The 14,954-nt window shown below is 40.9% G+C and overlaps 1 protein-coding gene across 2 annotated transcripts in view; it reads right to left on the bottom strand.

The window, feature by feature from the left end:
• TRIQK (triple QxxK/R motif containing) overlaps nucleotides 1–14,954 on the bottom strand; it is a 57,866-nt gene that overhangs the window by 33,808 nt on the left and 9,104 nt on the right. Inside the window, exons 1-3 of one of the 2 annotated variants that reach the window (XM_035893881.1) lie at nucleotides 11,086–11,143; nucleotides 10,129–10,140; nucleotides 8,143–8,223 (exon numbers count right to left, since the gene is read on the bottom strand). In XM_035893881.1, the coding sequence (XP_035749774.1) occupies nucleotides 8,143–8,223; nucleotides 10,129–10,140; nucleotides 11,086–11,143 (151 nt within the window). Of the gene's footprint in view, nucleotides 1–8,142; nucleotides 8,224–10,128; nucleotides 10,141–11,085; nucleotides 11,144–14,954 lie in introns of those variants that run through there. The other variant, XM_009638335.2, reaches the window with a different exon arrangement.

Here is a 14,954-nt window from a genome sequence, read left to right on the forward strand (position 1 = left end):
ATGGTCACGTCCTGAAGCATGAAATACAAGAGTTCCTTCCATTAAACCTCTCGAATTGAGCCAAGGGGACTCTGTGATACTGTGATTCTTACACCAGTGCCCCTTGCAATGCTCACCAGGCTCCTTGCTGCCTTCATTTCTGCTAGTCCAGACAGCGGAGGAGCAGCGGAGCTTTAACAGACTGCCATCCTCCATTGCGGGACAATGGCCAGACGAAATTCGGCTGCACCAAAAAAAATAGCACTACATCCCATAGCATTGTAACTGAAGAAATGCAGTTACAACTGTGCATTACGTCCACCTTAAACATCTATCGAGCACATCTTGATGGATGCAGGTGCACCAGGCATTTAATTCTTATGCCTTCTACATTGCTGCCTTATGATGAAATAAGAAGAAATTAGATTTGTAGTTCACTGCCCAACTCCCCTTGCATTTATACTGACACAATATTACCTACAAATATAAGCACATGCACCACATGCAGAGAATGCGTGTATATGAACGCTGTATACATAGAAAAATTATGTCTGAGGTTTTTTAGAAACAGCTGTCTAAAGTTAGATTTACAGATTCACATTGAGATATGAGTACTTTGAAGTCCACCCTTCACACATATGAGTTAAGATTTTCAAAGCCTGGTGAAAGAATTTCTAAAAATGTTAAACTGCTCTGCCTCTGATTGTAATATATACATGCTTATGTGTCTATAGTGAAATTTTTATGTATTTTGGAGAGGATGCAAAGAGGTTGTTTTAAGTTGATTTTTTTTGACTGCAGAAATGAATCCAACCGAAGACCAGATCTGAAGCTGAGAGTAAGTACAAGCACAAATACGCATCATTGCAAGAGCCCTGTAGACACCAGATAACTTACAGGAATTGCAAGTGCTTGAAATAACACCATGCTGAAATGCATTTGGAAACGGCGTGTCAAATTTCACTCTCATTTACACTTAGAAAAAAAATTCGTAGCAACTCCACTGAGTGAAATGGTGGTATTGTTGATGAGATTAAAATAAGAGCAGACTATGAGCCTCCATCTGTATAAAAGCACTAAACAAGCGTAGTATAAATGTATAGTAAAAGTAGTATAATCAAACGAGTTCAATGAAACCCTGGGGCTTTGCTGCAGAGAGGGGATGGGAGCCATGGGTTAGGCACCCCACCTTCCTCCTCAGCATCTCTGCAGGGTGTGGGTTCATCCTCCCACAGCCCCCGGCTCTGCAGCTGCCCCTCCTGTCCCTGCTCAGGCTGGGGCTGCGTCTGCCCAGCAAATGAAAACTAAATGATATCCATGCAAACACAAGTACATATCCAGATCTACCATCACCTTTTATGCTCTAAGCCAAGGCAATAAAATACAGCTTCACTGCTTTGGACTTTAAAAAAAAAACGAAAAACCAAAAGTGATCACATACTGTATGTGCTTAAAATCCACCATCAGCCTTCACAGAACATATTTAAAAACATCCCGATCATCACAAAATGTGGATTAAATTAGTACAGCCAGACTAGGCTTCACTTCACAGCAGTGTTTTCCTCAGCTGCTCCTGCTTTAGTTTCCAAGAAGTGATGCCGCTGGCACAAAACTGAAATCAAAACAGCAATCACTGACCAAAAGATCTAGTTCAATTTTTGTGACAAAGGAATTCATTCTTCATAAAACCTCCCCCCAAACAAAAGAAAACGGACTACACGTGGTATTTGTGGCATATCACTCTGAAGTACGAAACTCAGCATAGGAAAAGATTCCAAAACTTGCCAACAGTCACACATAATAGCAAAAGGAGGGTTATTTTCCTACTTCTCTTTATTATGTGCTTAATAGTACATTTTTATTAGAAAAAGTCAAGACAGTAAATGTAATGTTCCATATGCAAAAAAAAGGGCACACCGTGCACTGGAACTGACTATTTCTTGGGTTGTTTTTACACTCTAAATAAATAGTAGGAGAGGTCTCTTCCCTTTTTGTCTCAACTCAGAATAGCAAGTATTTGTTTCTGTACTTTTCCTCTCCCTACCTTTCCCCAAATAAATAGGTGACTGACACCAAATATGGGGGAAAATAAAAGATGAATAATTAAAAAAATAGGTTGGAGAATTTTCATTCCATTGACATCAGTCCTGCTTGTGACAGCAGAGAGCAATCTTGATGATGCAAATGCTGCCTTCTGGTCCTGTGCCTTTTCTTAACAGACAAAAGATATAGGAATTCCTGTTTTGTCACAAATGGTGCGATTTTGAAATCTTCAGCACAAATTCAGTCCAAACATTTTTTGCTGCTGTTGCTGTTGTTTCAGAAACTAAATCTAAGATTTTGATGCTGATAACAAACATTTCCTGATCCAAAACAAAATAAAACAATCACATTTCACATCAAAGTGTGTAATATATTTCAGAAGGAAGTATCAAAATGTAAGGCTTTTCCTTTTTTTGAGCAGAAAAAGACAACTGTTAGCGGCCAGTTTGATTTAAGCATGTAAGCACTATTCAGGATAAAGAAGGCGGGGGGGCATTAACTCTGTAAAACAGGAGAGAAGGTGAACAATAACAGAAAACAAGGAAAAAGGTGAGGTGGTAGAGAATAAAGACACTTTTTTTAGCAGTAGGGCAAGTGGAGGTGGCGATCTGCCACATGAAGGGCTTCCCTCTGGAGACAGGGAGGCAACAGGTCATGAGCGAGCTGATAGCAGGAGGTGGGAACCCCAGAGACATTCTTGCTGATGCTAGTCCTTATCCACCCATCCACCATCCATGCATCTATCTCACCGAAATCTATTCCTTCATATTGTCAGTGCAACCGTATTACTACAAACCTGGTTACCATTACCTGGTTTGGGAGACCGGGACTGCTTTCCTTCGCAATCACCCAGCTGACAGCTGAGCTACTCTGCACGGGAGGCTGGGAGGCAACAGAGACCAACTCTGTCCACCAGGCTCATGCTGAGGGACAAGCTCTTCTCCATCTCATCGGGGCTACAGTGGGACCATAACCCTTGGCGCTAGGATAAGATGCCTTTCTTCTGGACAGGTCACCAGTTCCCCACACTGAGGAGTTTTAAAAAAGGGGCAACATCACCCACAGAGTTTTAACAAACCTGTGTTAGTTCAGGTGGGCAGTTCTCTCTCCCTTCCTGCACTGCGACAGCCAGGGTCTCAGGACTCCCACCCAGTCCCCTCCACCACCCCATTGCTCTGCGCGTGGTACACCAATGAGCACCACCTCCACCACTGAGCCATCATGCTCAGCCTAGCACCCAGCACTTTCCAAAACAAAAAGATAATTTATTTTCATTCATAACTTTTACTCCTTCCCGGGGGATGTGAGGAGCTTTCTTTACTCCAGAGATCCCCTGGGCCATGCCTATATAAGCTCCAGCCCCTAAAAGATCAAGCCAGCAAGCCAGAAGATACAGAGCAGACAATAAGCAGACCTTTGAGTCTACAAAAACTGGAGGTTGAATGATTGGCAAACAACCTCTCCTCATGAAAAATTATGCTACAGCAACACAATAGTAATGGGAGCCAAAAGTATGTCTATTCCTGATTTGTAGACCAGGTTTTAGTTATGCTATAATCCTCTCAGTATGCCTGCTTAGGATCCCGCAATCACACGAGTCATGAACACTACCCACAAATCCTGCAGCTTCCATGCCGAGCAAGCGACACACCAGATGAAGAAGGATGGAAAATATACATGTGGAATTGTTCTGGGAACTTAAAGCACACATAACAGTAAACAAAGCAAATATGGTGCAAAACCTGTTGCTACTTTCACAGCATTTGCAGAGCAAAGCGGCATAAATGCAGAAAGATGCATACTGCCTCACACCTTTCCTCCTATCCCAGCAAATTAAGCACAGCAGCACAAACAGCAAGCAGTGAGAAGGAAACGCTACACAGAAGAGCTGCCCCATTTGCTGCTGCACTACAGGTATATGCTTGAGTATGCGAGAGAGGGTAATAAAAAGCATTAAAATTACTTTTCCTCTTGCTTCCTCCAGAGCCTCGGCTGCTCACGGGGGAACTGAACAGGGAGAGATTCCTTCAGCACCGTCCTCCCTCCTCCAGGCACAGTCTATGGCAGTTTGAAAAGGTTACTGCTGTTGTTCCCTGTCCCACCTGGGGACAGTCTTCACGAAGCCAGCGCCAGTTTGGTCTGATAACTAAAAAGCTGCCTCTGCTCCCCGCGGAAACGGCAGTGCTGCTGTCGGATACCGGAGCACTTGCAGAACGAGAGGCACTACAGACAAATTTTGGCTGGTGGCAGGAGAGATGGCTGAAAGCCAGCTGACAGAGAAGAGCAATATCAATCCCTGTGCCGGGGGAATCCTCTGAAAATGCTACTGAAGCAAACAGCAACCACTAACGGCACCGCGGCAAACAAGGCACGAGAGATCCTGAGCTCGTGGAGGAGGGAAAAAGGCAAACGGCTGAACTAAAGTGATCAACATGAACTTGAACCGTGGCACAGGGCAAACATGTGGTATGCCGTATGGAAACTCAGAACAAAACAGAAAGCTTGGAACAAAACGAAATTAAAAATCTGCTTTTATTTCAAATTACTCCACTAAATATCTAACTGAAAATTGTGTTGAAGTTGACGTGACTTTGTGACATGTTGTTCCTTGAAGACTGCCATTTTCAATCAAAAAAAAAAAGGTAATAAAAACATTTCAGTCTGGTTACCTTCTACCCAGCAAGGCTAGAAAACATTACATCGTGAGCTAAAAAATAACCCCACACCATTAGTCAGCAAGAGATAGCCGTTCAGCCAGCATCCATCATGACATTTTCAAGAACCCATAGATACCAAATGCCTGGAAAGAAAGGGCAGCAATCACTCCAAGCAAGGATTTAGAACTTTATATGGGTTTGATAAATTAATTTTTTTAAAGACAGGCCCCATGCAGCCTCCCTTCGCCCACTGTTTCTAGATATAACCTATCTGGGAAAGGGTGATCAAATGTCCATCTCCAAAACAGACGAGCCTTCTGTCTCTCTTCTCCTACAAACAAGAATGACCTTCCCATAAGCTACACAGTCCTGGAACATGACGATGTTCTTTATTCTGGGAGGTCTTTAACTGAACAGCCTCACAGTAAAGAATCCTTGCAAAAGTACCTAAGCTGCCAAATTAGGGCTTATTCGACAAACTGATTTAAAAAAAATTTTGAAATTCTTCCTGTATGATTTCTACTAAGTGTCTGACTTAAATCAGATCATGAAGAATTAGATTCAGAGGAGTTAAAATTAAGGATCTGGAGCATCTCTCCTATGAGAAAAGGCTTAGAGACCTGAGACTGTTTACCCAGGAGAAGAGAGGGTGCAGGGAAGACCTCATCAATGTATCCAAAAACCTGAAGCGAGGATGCAAAGAGGGCTGAGCCAGGCTCCTCTCAGTGGTGCCCAGTGACAGGACCAGAGGCAACGGGCACACACTGAAACACATAAGGAAAAAAAATTTTTATTTTGAGGCTGGTCAAACATAGGAACAGGTTGTCCAGAGAGGTTGTGAAGCTCCCCTCCTTGAAGACAGCCAAAAGCCATCTGGACACTGTCCTGGGCAACTGGCTGTAGGTGGCCCTGCTTGAGCAGGGGGGTTGGACCAGATGACCTCCAAAGGTCCCTGCCAACCTCAACCACCCTGTGATGAACAGATGAATTATCATTGCTTACACAAAAGTATATAAAAAGAAAAAATCAAGAAGGCAAAAAATTTAAAATATTTCCAAATTCATTACAGCAAGAAGTTCTTTATTGGACAATATTTGTCAATAATACACCTATTTGTCTTATAAGATGCCTAAAGGCATAATGAGACTACAGGGATAACTCCACTAAGCTCAGCTACCAGGCCTAAAGCTAGCCCAAAATGCTTGTACATAAACTTCAAACATGCTCGCAACATTACACTATAAAACCGTATCCATAAATTTTCAACTACCCCCCTCTCACATTCATTAAGTTCACTGGTGAGATCAGAGAACTAATTTCCATTGGCAAACTCTAAGGCTACATCAGTGAATGACCAGAGCGGGAGCTGAAACAACCATCGCCAGAGCAAAAGCTGGTGGATAGTCTATTTTAGTTCTTACTCTCTGTCCTCTAAGGAATACTACAATCACAGAAACACCTCCTAGGTTATACAGTTTATTTGCCTGCCAGAGTGAGATTCTTCCCTACGATAATTTTTAACTTGCTTTTGCCAAGTTAAGAGCAATGTGTTGCATCTAAGGGAAATGAGCTTCTTATGAGACCCCTCAGACACTGTATTTTGCAGTACCCAATGGATCACGGTGCTGCATCGTATAACAGGGAAGGTGCTAAAGCATTCAGACAACATGCCAGCCCAAAACCAAGAGTCAGCTACATAACAGGATCCCTCTGAGTGCTGGGCCCCCACACAAATACTCTCGTCCCCCTCACTACAGCACAGTGCCCTCTCCCCTGCCCAAGGCACAGCTGATCAGTCCTGGCATCTCACAGGTGTGAGGTGTGCAACCGTGGGGCTGCTTGGTAGTAATATGCAAGAAATAGCTCAAGTTGTGAAAAAGCGGGAGGTAATTTTGTGAGGCTCATACTTAGATGCAGCTCCTGGTCCTCCAGCAGCCCAGCCTGCTCTCCAGGGATCCTGCTGGAGATCACCAGGCTCTTCTACCCTCCAGAGGACTTAAAAAAACCCCTCCAACCATGATCACCTGAAGGTGTTCAAAAAAGGAAGAAAAGCAACCCTAAAGGAGGTGGCTGAAAAAGAAGTGACCATGATGAAAAACACGCAGAGAAAATGCCAGAAGGCTGATGCAATCGTCCTCTCTCCAAACACCCAGTTACGCAGGACGAGTTGTCCCAAAGATGAGCTGCAGGGCTCCCACTTCTCACCAAACCCTTTTGGGTGAAATATTTGTGGTGTCATCTTCTGCTGGCTAGTATTTTCCTTGCAAGGTTTTCTACATGAAACCTAAATTGCGCAAAAGCGGAGAGCCCATCTATTTAAACACTTTTCCAATATATCTGCTTCCCATCCATAGAGGTAGTAGGAAGTATTCAGACACATTTCTAACTTTCTAAGAGAATGAACTGAGGAAGTCAGCCACACAAACTGCCCAAGATCAGGAAATACAGAGCATTCCATAGCTATGTAAAACATAAAATACAAAATAGTTCCTCAGTTTCAACTTTAAATGCAGAAAAGACCATTAAAAGTTGTATTAAAATAATAAGGCAGCACCAAAAAAATTAAGACATGATAAAAATAAGATTGTTCACATAGCCCTAACTCTTTCACCATGAGAATGTACATTATAAACAGCCTTTTTTTCCCAGACACTTGCTGTTCTTCTGCATATTTAAACACAGATGTGGGTGCTTAGCAACTGTACAACAAAGTCATTTACTTAAATATCTGAGTATAGATTAAGGTACTTCATTTTATATACGTACTTTTAAAATATTGTGTCTGTTTTATAATATTATTTAACGCCTAGAGAGACAGAATCCTCATATGTGGATTCCAAAAGTAAGTCACTTACCTTTGTATTTAAGCAGAGAAATAGGGATCTGTGTCAGCGTACATGTGTGCATTCCTGTGTGTGCATGTGCATACTTTGTATACAAGTTACCTACATATACAATGGGTAAGAACAGAAAAAGACCTAGGAAAACGAACTATTAACATGTTAAAAGTATTCCATTAGTGTGAGAATAAATGCAGTTATAGGATGTTAAGGTCTGTATCATTCAGTGTATCAAAAATTGTTACAAAGCAGGAAGCGTATTTTGTTACAAATGTCCTATTTTAAACTGAAGACAAACAGAAAAAAAAAAAAAATCAGGAAATTTCCAACAGTTCAGAAACATCATGGAGCTGCTGCACTACAGTATTTCACTAGTATTTCCAAACACAGAACATGGACTTTTTCAAGTTACTCGAAACACTGTCTTCATAAAAGGTTTTGCTCCATGAATTAGTCAACAGCATATAAAAAATGTTTCCCTGGAGCGTGCATTATTTTGCGCCACTCGCAAGCAAAACAAAGTTTTCAAGGAGGAATAATACATGTTGTTACACTAACTGGTCTGGCTGAAAAAAACAGAGATTTTTTTTTTAAGCACACAAACATTTCTTCAGATCTCTTACCTATTTGTTTCCTGTACTGGTCAACAGGAGTCCTTGCTGTAGAAGCATCTTTTCTACCCATCGTTTTCAATCCAAAAATCACTGTCAGTATCAGGAGAAAAAAAAAAAAAAAAAAGCATTATTCCTAAGTAAGTTACTAAGAAAATCAATGACTTACAACATCAGAAAAAACTGTAACAAGCAACATTTACATGATTATACACAAAGACATAAGCCTTCCCTGAGTACAATGAGGCACTGGAGTTAATCATCACTATTCTTAAGACTATTAGATAAATTCTAAACATACCTTTTCCCCCATTGCATGGGTTATTAACATTACAGAATGCCTGTTAGTTTGAATAAAAAAAAAGAAAGATTGCACTGTAATTCAGCATTTGGTACCACTGAATTACATTCCTATATAATTTTTTTTTTCCTTTAATAAACCAAGGAGTGAATGTAGTATTGTGAGCTGCTTCTATTGTTGGCAAACACATTTATGCTGCGCCTGGGAATCTGAGGCAGGGCTGGGGGTATGTGCATCCACAGGTGTAACTCCTCAGGAAAGCCACCTGTAGATGCAGCCCGCCAGCCACCCTGAGCAAAAGAGAGGAACAGATCCCTAAAACACAGCAGCCCTGCACTCTCCTACCTTCCCGTCATGGGCTCTAGAGATCTGCCAATGAAAAGAAAGTGACAAATACAGGTGGAAAGCTGGGGCTGTGCCGATTTTACACCTCTCAAGCCAAAGTACTGAGAGTTTAAATCACCTTTGGTACATTTAGGGAACAACCATCCCAACTCATGAATGGGCTTGTTACGGTGCACAGCGCAAGCAGGTGACACCAGGGTTGCAGAGGGAACTGCCACTATCATTCACCCAAAGGTGCTCTTTTTGGTACTTTGGCGCTCCCACACCATCCATGTAACTGAACAACAGTCATCTGAGCAGCATTCTAGCAAACCCTCAATACACCCATTTCACGTGCAAAAGCCTACAGTCTCTTACTCATCCCCTCATGGGGCTGCCACTCAAAAGATACACTAAGATTCTGCAAACACACTCGTTTCACCTCTTCTTTCAGTCAAAAAATACCTGGCTTTTATAGTCACGCTTGCTGCCCAAAACACTGGTTTTCAACCATTTTAGCTGGCTGAAGGCATCACCCATCACAGCGATGATAAGCCCCACTCTTTGACCATCTTTACGACACAGACGTCCCACCATCAACCCCTGCCCTGACAAGAGGACTGACATTTTCCAGAAGCATCAGATTTACCGCTTGAGAGCAGACGACGCACAACAGCCAACACTTGCCGTTTCCCAACTGGCCTTGGCGAGCACAGTGCCAAGGGCACACTTTGGCCGAACTGTCCCGGGTAGCCACAAACCGCTTGCAGATGGAGCACATATGGCCCTGGAGCATCTGCAAGTTTTACTTTTCTGTTAGGCAAAACCAGCTGCTCCACAGCAAGGCGAGCTTCCCCAAGCTCTGCCCAGACAGGCGGTCTGGGAAACGCAGCCCTCGAAGTCACCGCAATGCCAAATCATGGGCCGAAAAGCATGCCAAGGCACTGCCGAATGGACCACCCTCAGCATCACAACCTTAAACATCCACCTACTTCCTTTATAGCTTCAAACAAGGTTTAAATTATAGCTCCATGAATGATCCCACCAGTTATTCATGCACTTAAAACCACAAAGTTTCTTCTTTTGTATTTATCTGCTCTGTAAGAACTACTGGCATTTAATGTCAAGTGACAAATCCAGAACAACAGAGATGGAACCAGGCTCCTTAAACTGAAGTGTGGGGCACAGGGGATAAAATGAACTTTGGTGCTCAAAAATTAGCAACCTTTTTTAAAGGTATTCAGGAATAATAACCAGGTATAAAAGACTGCCGTTATTTTTTAATCCAAACCGAAAACTCAGTTATAGTGTTCCAATGTTTCCATACATTACTTTCGTTTAATTCAGAGAATACTCCCATTTCATAGAAACACATAAGCAGTGAACTGTAATCCACTGGGGTTTTTTTCCCCCTCTATTATGTTTCCCAGCCATTCCCTCGACTGAGTTGTATTTCTCACGTAATGTTCACATCAGAATAACGAGAGTAGAAAATAAAAGTCCCACTTGAACTTTCAGGTAGTTGAGGAGATAGCAGATACATTTTACACTGCAAAACTAGTTCTTGGCTTTTTTATGCCACTGTCAGGGACTGTTTTGACTTGCCTTTTGCAATTTCAATAGCCTACTAATATTTTGTAAGAAAACATCAGCTGTGAAAGATGTTGGCAGTTTTAGCAGTGCCAATAAAACACAAGAAGAAAATGCAGGCAAAAATTATTTCCCGACTTAATGAGAGTCTCAGAGATGCTTGCATTTGCCCGCGTGGCTCGGTGTCACCGACTCCCGCATCTAGAACCTCGACTCCTCTTTGTTCTTCAAAGGGATGCAGTAATCATCATTCATTTCCACTGCTTTGATGGTTAGATAGCAAACACCCGAGAAACCCATGGAGACATTAGCACATACAGCTGCAATGTCTAATAAGACAGCTATTTGCATAAAAGATCAGCCACAATTTAGAATGTGTTGTGATAGATGTGGAAAGGGAATAACAGATCTATATTAGCATGTACGAAACCGAGATTGTTTTCACAATTTAATTCCCTGGGGACTGTGGCTCATCACCTTCTCTTGTAAAGAATCCTGTGTTCCCTGAGGAACCAACTTGCCACGAGCCAGAGTTAAACTAAAATATGGATTAATAAGAGATAATATTTATTATTTATGAACCTTGCTGTAGGAGTGGTTTCCAACCTAACTTTCTGAGCAGATTTCCATAAAGCCTGGAACCTTTATGAGTCATGAAACAATTTGAAAAGCGCCTTTTCCCCGTTTAAAATAGCAGTGGTCATCCTACAATAATCAGTCATCTTCACCTTACTGTAAACTGAAATTTGCACTCAAGTCTTTCCCAGCTCTGTCTGGCCGCTCCTCTGCCTCTGACATCCACCAGCAGAGGATCCAGCCTTTCCTCCACTTCCTTGCTGTGAGCAGCCCAAGCAGCCTTCAGGTCCCTGCAGTTTTAATGACTACCGAACCGTATTAACCGCCCCCCCACACACACACACCTCTTTCTACAGGCTACTAAAAATACTTCAAGAGTAATTTGAGATCATTTGAAGGCAATGTGAGCCCTCCTCAACTTTCAAGCTCTTACAAAAGATGGTTTTAAGAAAATGAAGTGAGGCCCAATGGAATGACTTTTTGTTTATTGCTATTTCAGAGATACTACAAGGTCAAAACACGTCTTTGTTTTTGTGGTTCCCTTCACTGTTTGTCACCCTTTTTCCTCTTCCCCTCTAGTAATTCACCTTTGAAGGCTTACATCCTTGGAAGAACACGTTTTTTCTTTTCGTCCTCTTTTATTCATAAGCAGTGACTGATAATAATTAATACACACAATAAACTGCCTATTATCACCTCCAACTGTCAATACCATTTTGTGAGATAAAAACCAGTTCTGAATGTCCATTCAAGGTCTGGCCACAGGAGTGTTTAAATCCCAACTCACTATTCTTGACGCCTACCCAGCCTGTATAAACCAAAAAAAAAATAAAAAAATAATTAAAGCAATTACTTTAATGAAGTAGAAACATACTGTGAATGACTTTGGAAATACTAATAAAAAATAAGCACAGGGACTATGCAGCACAAAGATCGCTCGTTGCGCATTTATGGTGCAATACACATGATTCATAACAGTGATAAGGCTTAAAGTGTGAACCTGCAAACACTCAAAGATCTACATACGTGCATGGGTACAAACTTTCTTATCTGCCTAAATATTAAAAAAGGGCACGTTAAAAAAATAAAAATAATCAATAAAAAGACTGGTTTTGCAGCTGAAATACAGCTAGTCTGCTCAGAGAAAAGCACGTAAAACTTCAGGATGGAAAAGAACCACTATGGAATGTAAAAGTACTGGACCAAGTCTTCAGCTGTAATTGAAAATGCAGGTGAATGCACAGTGAATATCTGCATACATGCAAAAGTACCCTATCCTTAATTGCAAATGGATATCTAACTTAAAAGTCCTTCGTTTCCTTTTTTTTCTTTTTTTTAATTGGTTGCAGTGCAGGTTGATAATTTGAACTCATAACCCAAATTATTCTGTAATATGATTCAAAGCTTACTGATGTCAGTGAAAGAAGTGGTCTTTTACCAGACAATGCCATAGCACATAGCTTAATAAATAATGGATATTAAAACCCTTACAAGTTACAAGAGAGCAAAAATAGCCTTTTGTCCTCCTCGGGTAAAATCCAAGGAACACATCAGGTCCTCTGCAAACATCAAGTTATTCCAAAAACCTGGTAGCACTGCATTTAAAGTGGGAAGCTGCCTGCATGTAGGTATTTTGGAAATTATTGCTGTTGGTTATTTCAGTTGGCTTTTTTTGGTGTAGTGCTGAAGTACAGTAACTAAGGTCTGTCTGCACAGCACTGGGAGAAATGCAGTGGAAGTAACCTGCAGCCAAAATTGCAAGAATACAGCTGAATACTTCAACCATACTTTAGCCAAGAGAAAGAATTTAAAAACCTTTATTACTACTACTTAAAAAAACCCCAAAACATATAAACAAACAAAAAAAAAAACTTGAAAAAAAATTCATGTTCTATTGGTAAGTCTTACAGTAGTCTTCACTGTTCCCCTGGAAAGTCTCTCCTAAAGGACAAGAGTATTGTTTCAAAGGAAAGGGTATCTGCCCGTGGTACTTCTTGAAGAATCTAGCTCTATTTGCATTGGGAATTTATTTCATTTTCTTTTAATAAAAGGAATTTATAATTTCTTTACTTAATTTAACCTTGAAAGCAGCAAAGGTGATTTAGATTCAGTTAAATTTGGAAAAATTAATCAGAAAAACCCAGGATCCCTAACTCCACTTGGAACAGTTATTGCTAAAAAAATCTTAACTTTCTACACAAGGACAACAAACACTAACATATTGCAAGATTAAAACCATCTAGGAATTACAACTTTTATTCTGACGTACATCAGGCTGTTTCATACCTTCACATAAGCACTAGGAACAAAATGCACATTGCTACTTCCAGTGAGTGCCCTTTGCACTGCTGGAAAAGATGCTGCTCGGCTGTTTGTTAGTTATGGAGTGCCTACAAACCCCATGAAATTAGTTCTAAATTTATTTAACCAACTAGTACACAGGTAATAGTACATATGAATACTCAGCATATTCTCCTGCATGTTTTGAAATCCTGAGGCAATATATTATGAAAAATAAATTTCATCACCAATCCAGGTTAGTTCCACCTGATCTCAGGAAGGTAAGTGAGATACCCAAGTTATGCAGGAGGCCACCTCCACTCCCTTTACAGTGAATGAAGAAAGAGATGCAATGGTAAGGAATCCAAATTACCTCCAGCAATCCTGCTTTCTTGCTATGCTCCTAAACTTCCCCGAGGTACCTAAAATTTGGTGGGATTTTTAAGACCAAATATTTGCATTTACTCCTCTAGCAAAAAGTCTACTTGCTTTTGCAAGATGTAAAACATTCTTAAATATCTGAAGATTATCATTAAGTGTATTCATGACAGCCAGGAAAAAAGTGAAAATTTCAAGGATTGCAAAACCTGACTGAGATTTTTTTAAAGGACTTCATACTTATGTAAATTTGGGGTTTTAAGCAAAAAGAGACTATTAAAAATATCAAAGGTTCCTTCCATTCCCAGTAGAGTACAGTTTGTCACAGCTTCTATGGGAAGAAGCAGCAAAATGTACTAGGCCAAAACTCACTTATAAAAACATTACTTATACAGAAGATATCTGTTTAGCAATTGGTGTTGTACTTGTTATAAAAACAGCATGACATTTTGCAGAAGAATATTCCTATTTGTAGCGACTCTCTGCACCTTACATTTACTTTTCGTTATTAGGATTTGTTATTTGTCTTCAGAACCAAATTCCCTACTCACTTCAGAGCCGCGTAGAGCTATACCATCTGTGAAACACATACTCGTTTTAATACGAACACAGATCTTCATCTGAACAACTTTAAAATTCCAAACATTCAAAGATGAACTTTTTTTCATTTTTGTGAATATATGACGGCATTGGTGTGTCAAGAAAATATCCTTGAAGAAGTTCATGAAGGAAAAAAAGCATACATGTGGTTCAATCCTGTCTTGCCATACAGTTCAAAATGTAGTATTTCCCAGAGGAAAGAGTAATCTCTGCTAAAGGGAAAATTACACGATAAATGACACCATATGCAGTATTTCGGGATAACATGCTTCAAAATAACAGAATCTGTTTAATTTTTTTTTTTTTTTTGGGGGGGGGGGGAGACCGCCCTGGTCTGAGGGCAAGTATGGAGGACACCACCACCAACCCCACCACCACCTCTACCATGCCTGCACAAGATGGAAACAAAGCACGCGTGCTCTGCCTCGCAAGTTAGAAGTTGATCGAGTCAGGAGCAACGAAGAGAAACAATTATTTGCTCCGTCTCAGTAGCCGAAGCGGCAGCAGCAAATGTTTTGTGGTTCAGTTAAATCCAGGCAGTTTTATTCCGTCTTTGATCCCCACCACACATCCCTTCAAGCACTCATTTCCTCTGATGAAGTAGGGAGTAATTTAAGTAACAGGTATAAAACTAGAGGTTATAGACCTTAAATTTCAAAATTAGCTAAGTCTGCCTAAGCACTTCAATTCTAATATGTTATGAAGTTACAGTTCTTGAATTTAACGGAGCGCCACGTGGTTTCACTGTGTTTTGCCCTGCTACGGTGTTACAGCA

The sequence above is a fragment of the Egretta garzetta genome, unplaced genomic scaffold (genome assembly GCF_000687185.1).
Source record: "Egretta garzetta isolate BGI_Z169 unplaced genomic scaffold, ASM68718v1 scaffold154, whole genome shotgun sequence".
NCBI lineage: Eukaryota > Metazoa > Chordata > Aves > Pelecaniformes > Ardeidae > Egretta > Egretta garzetta.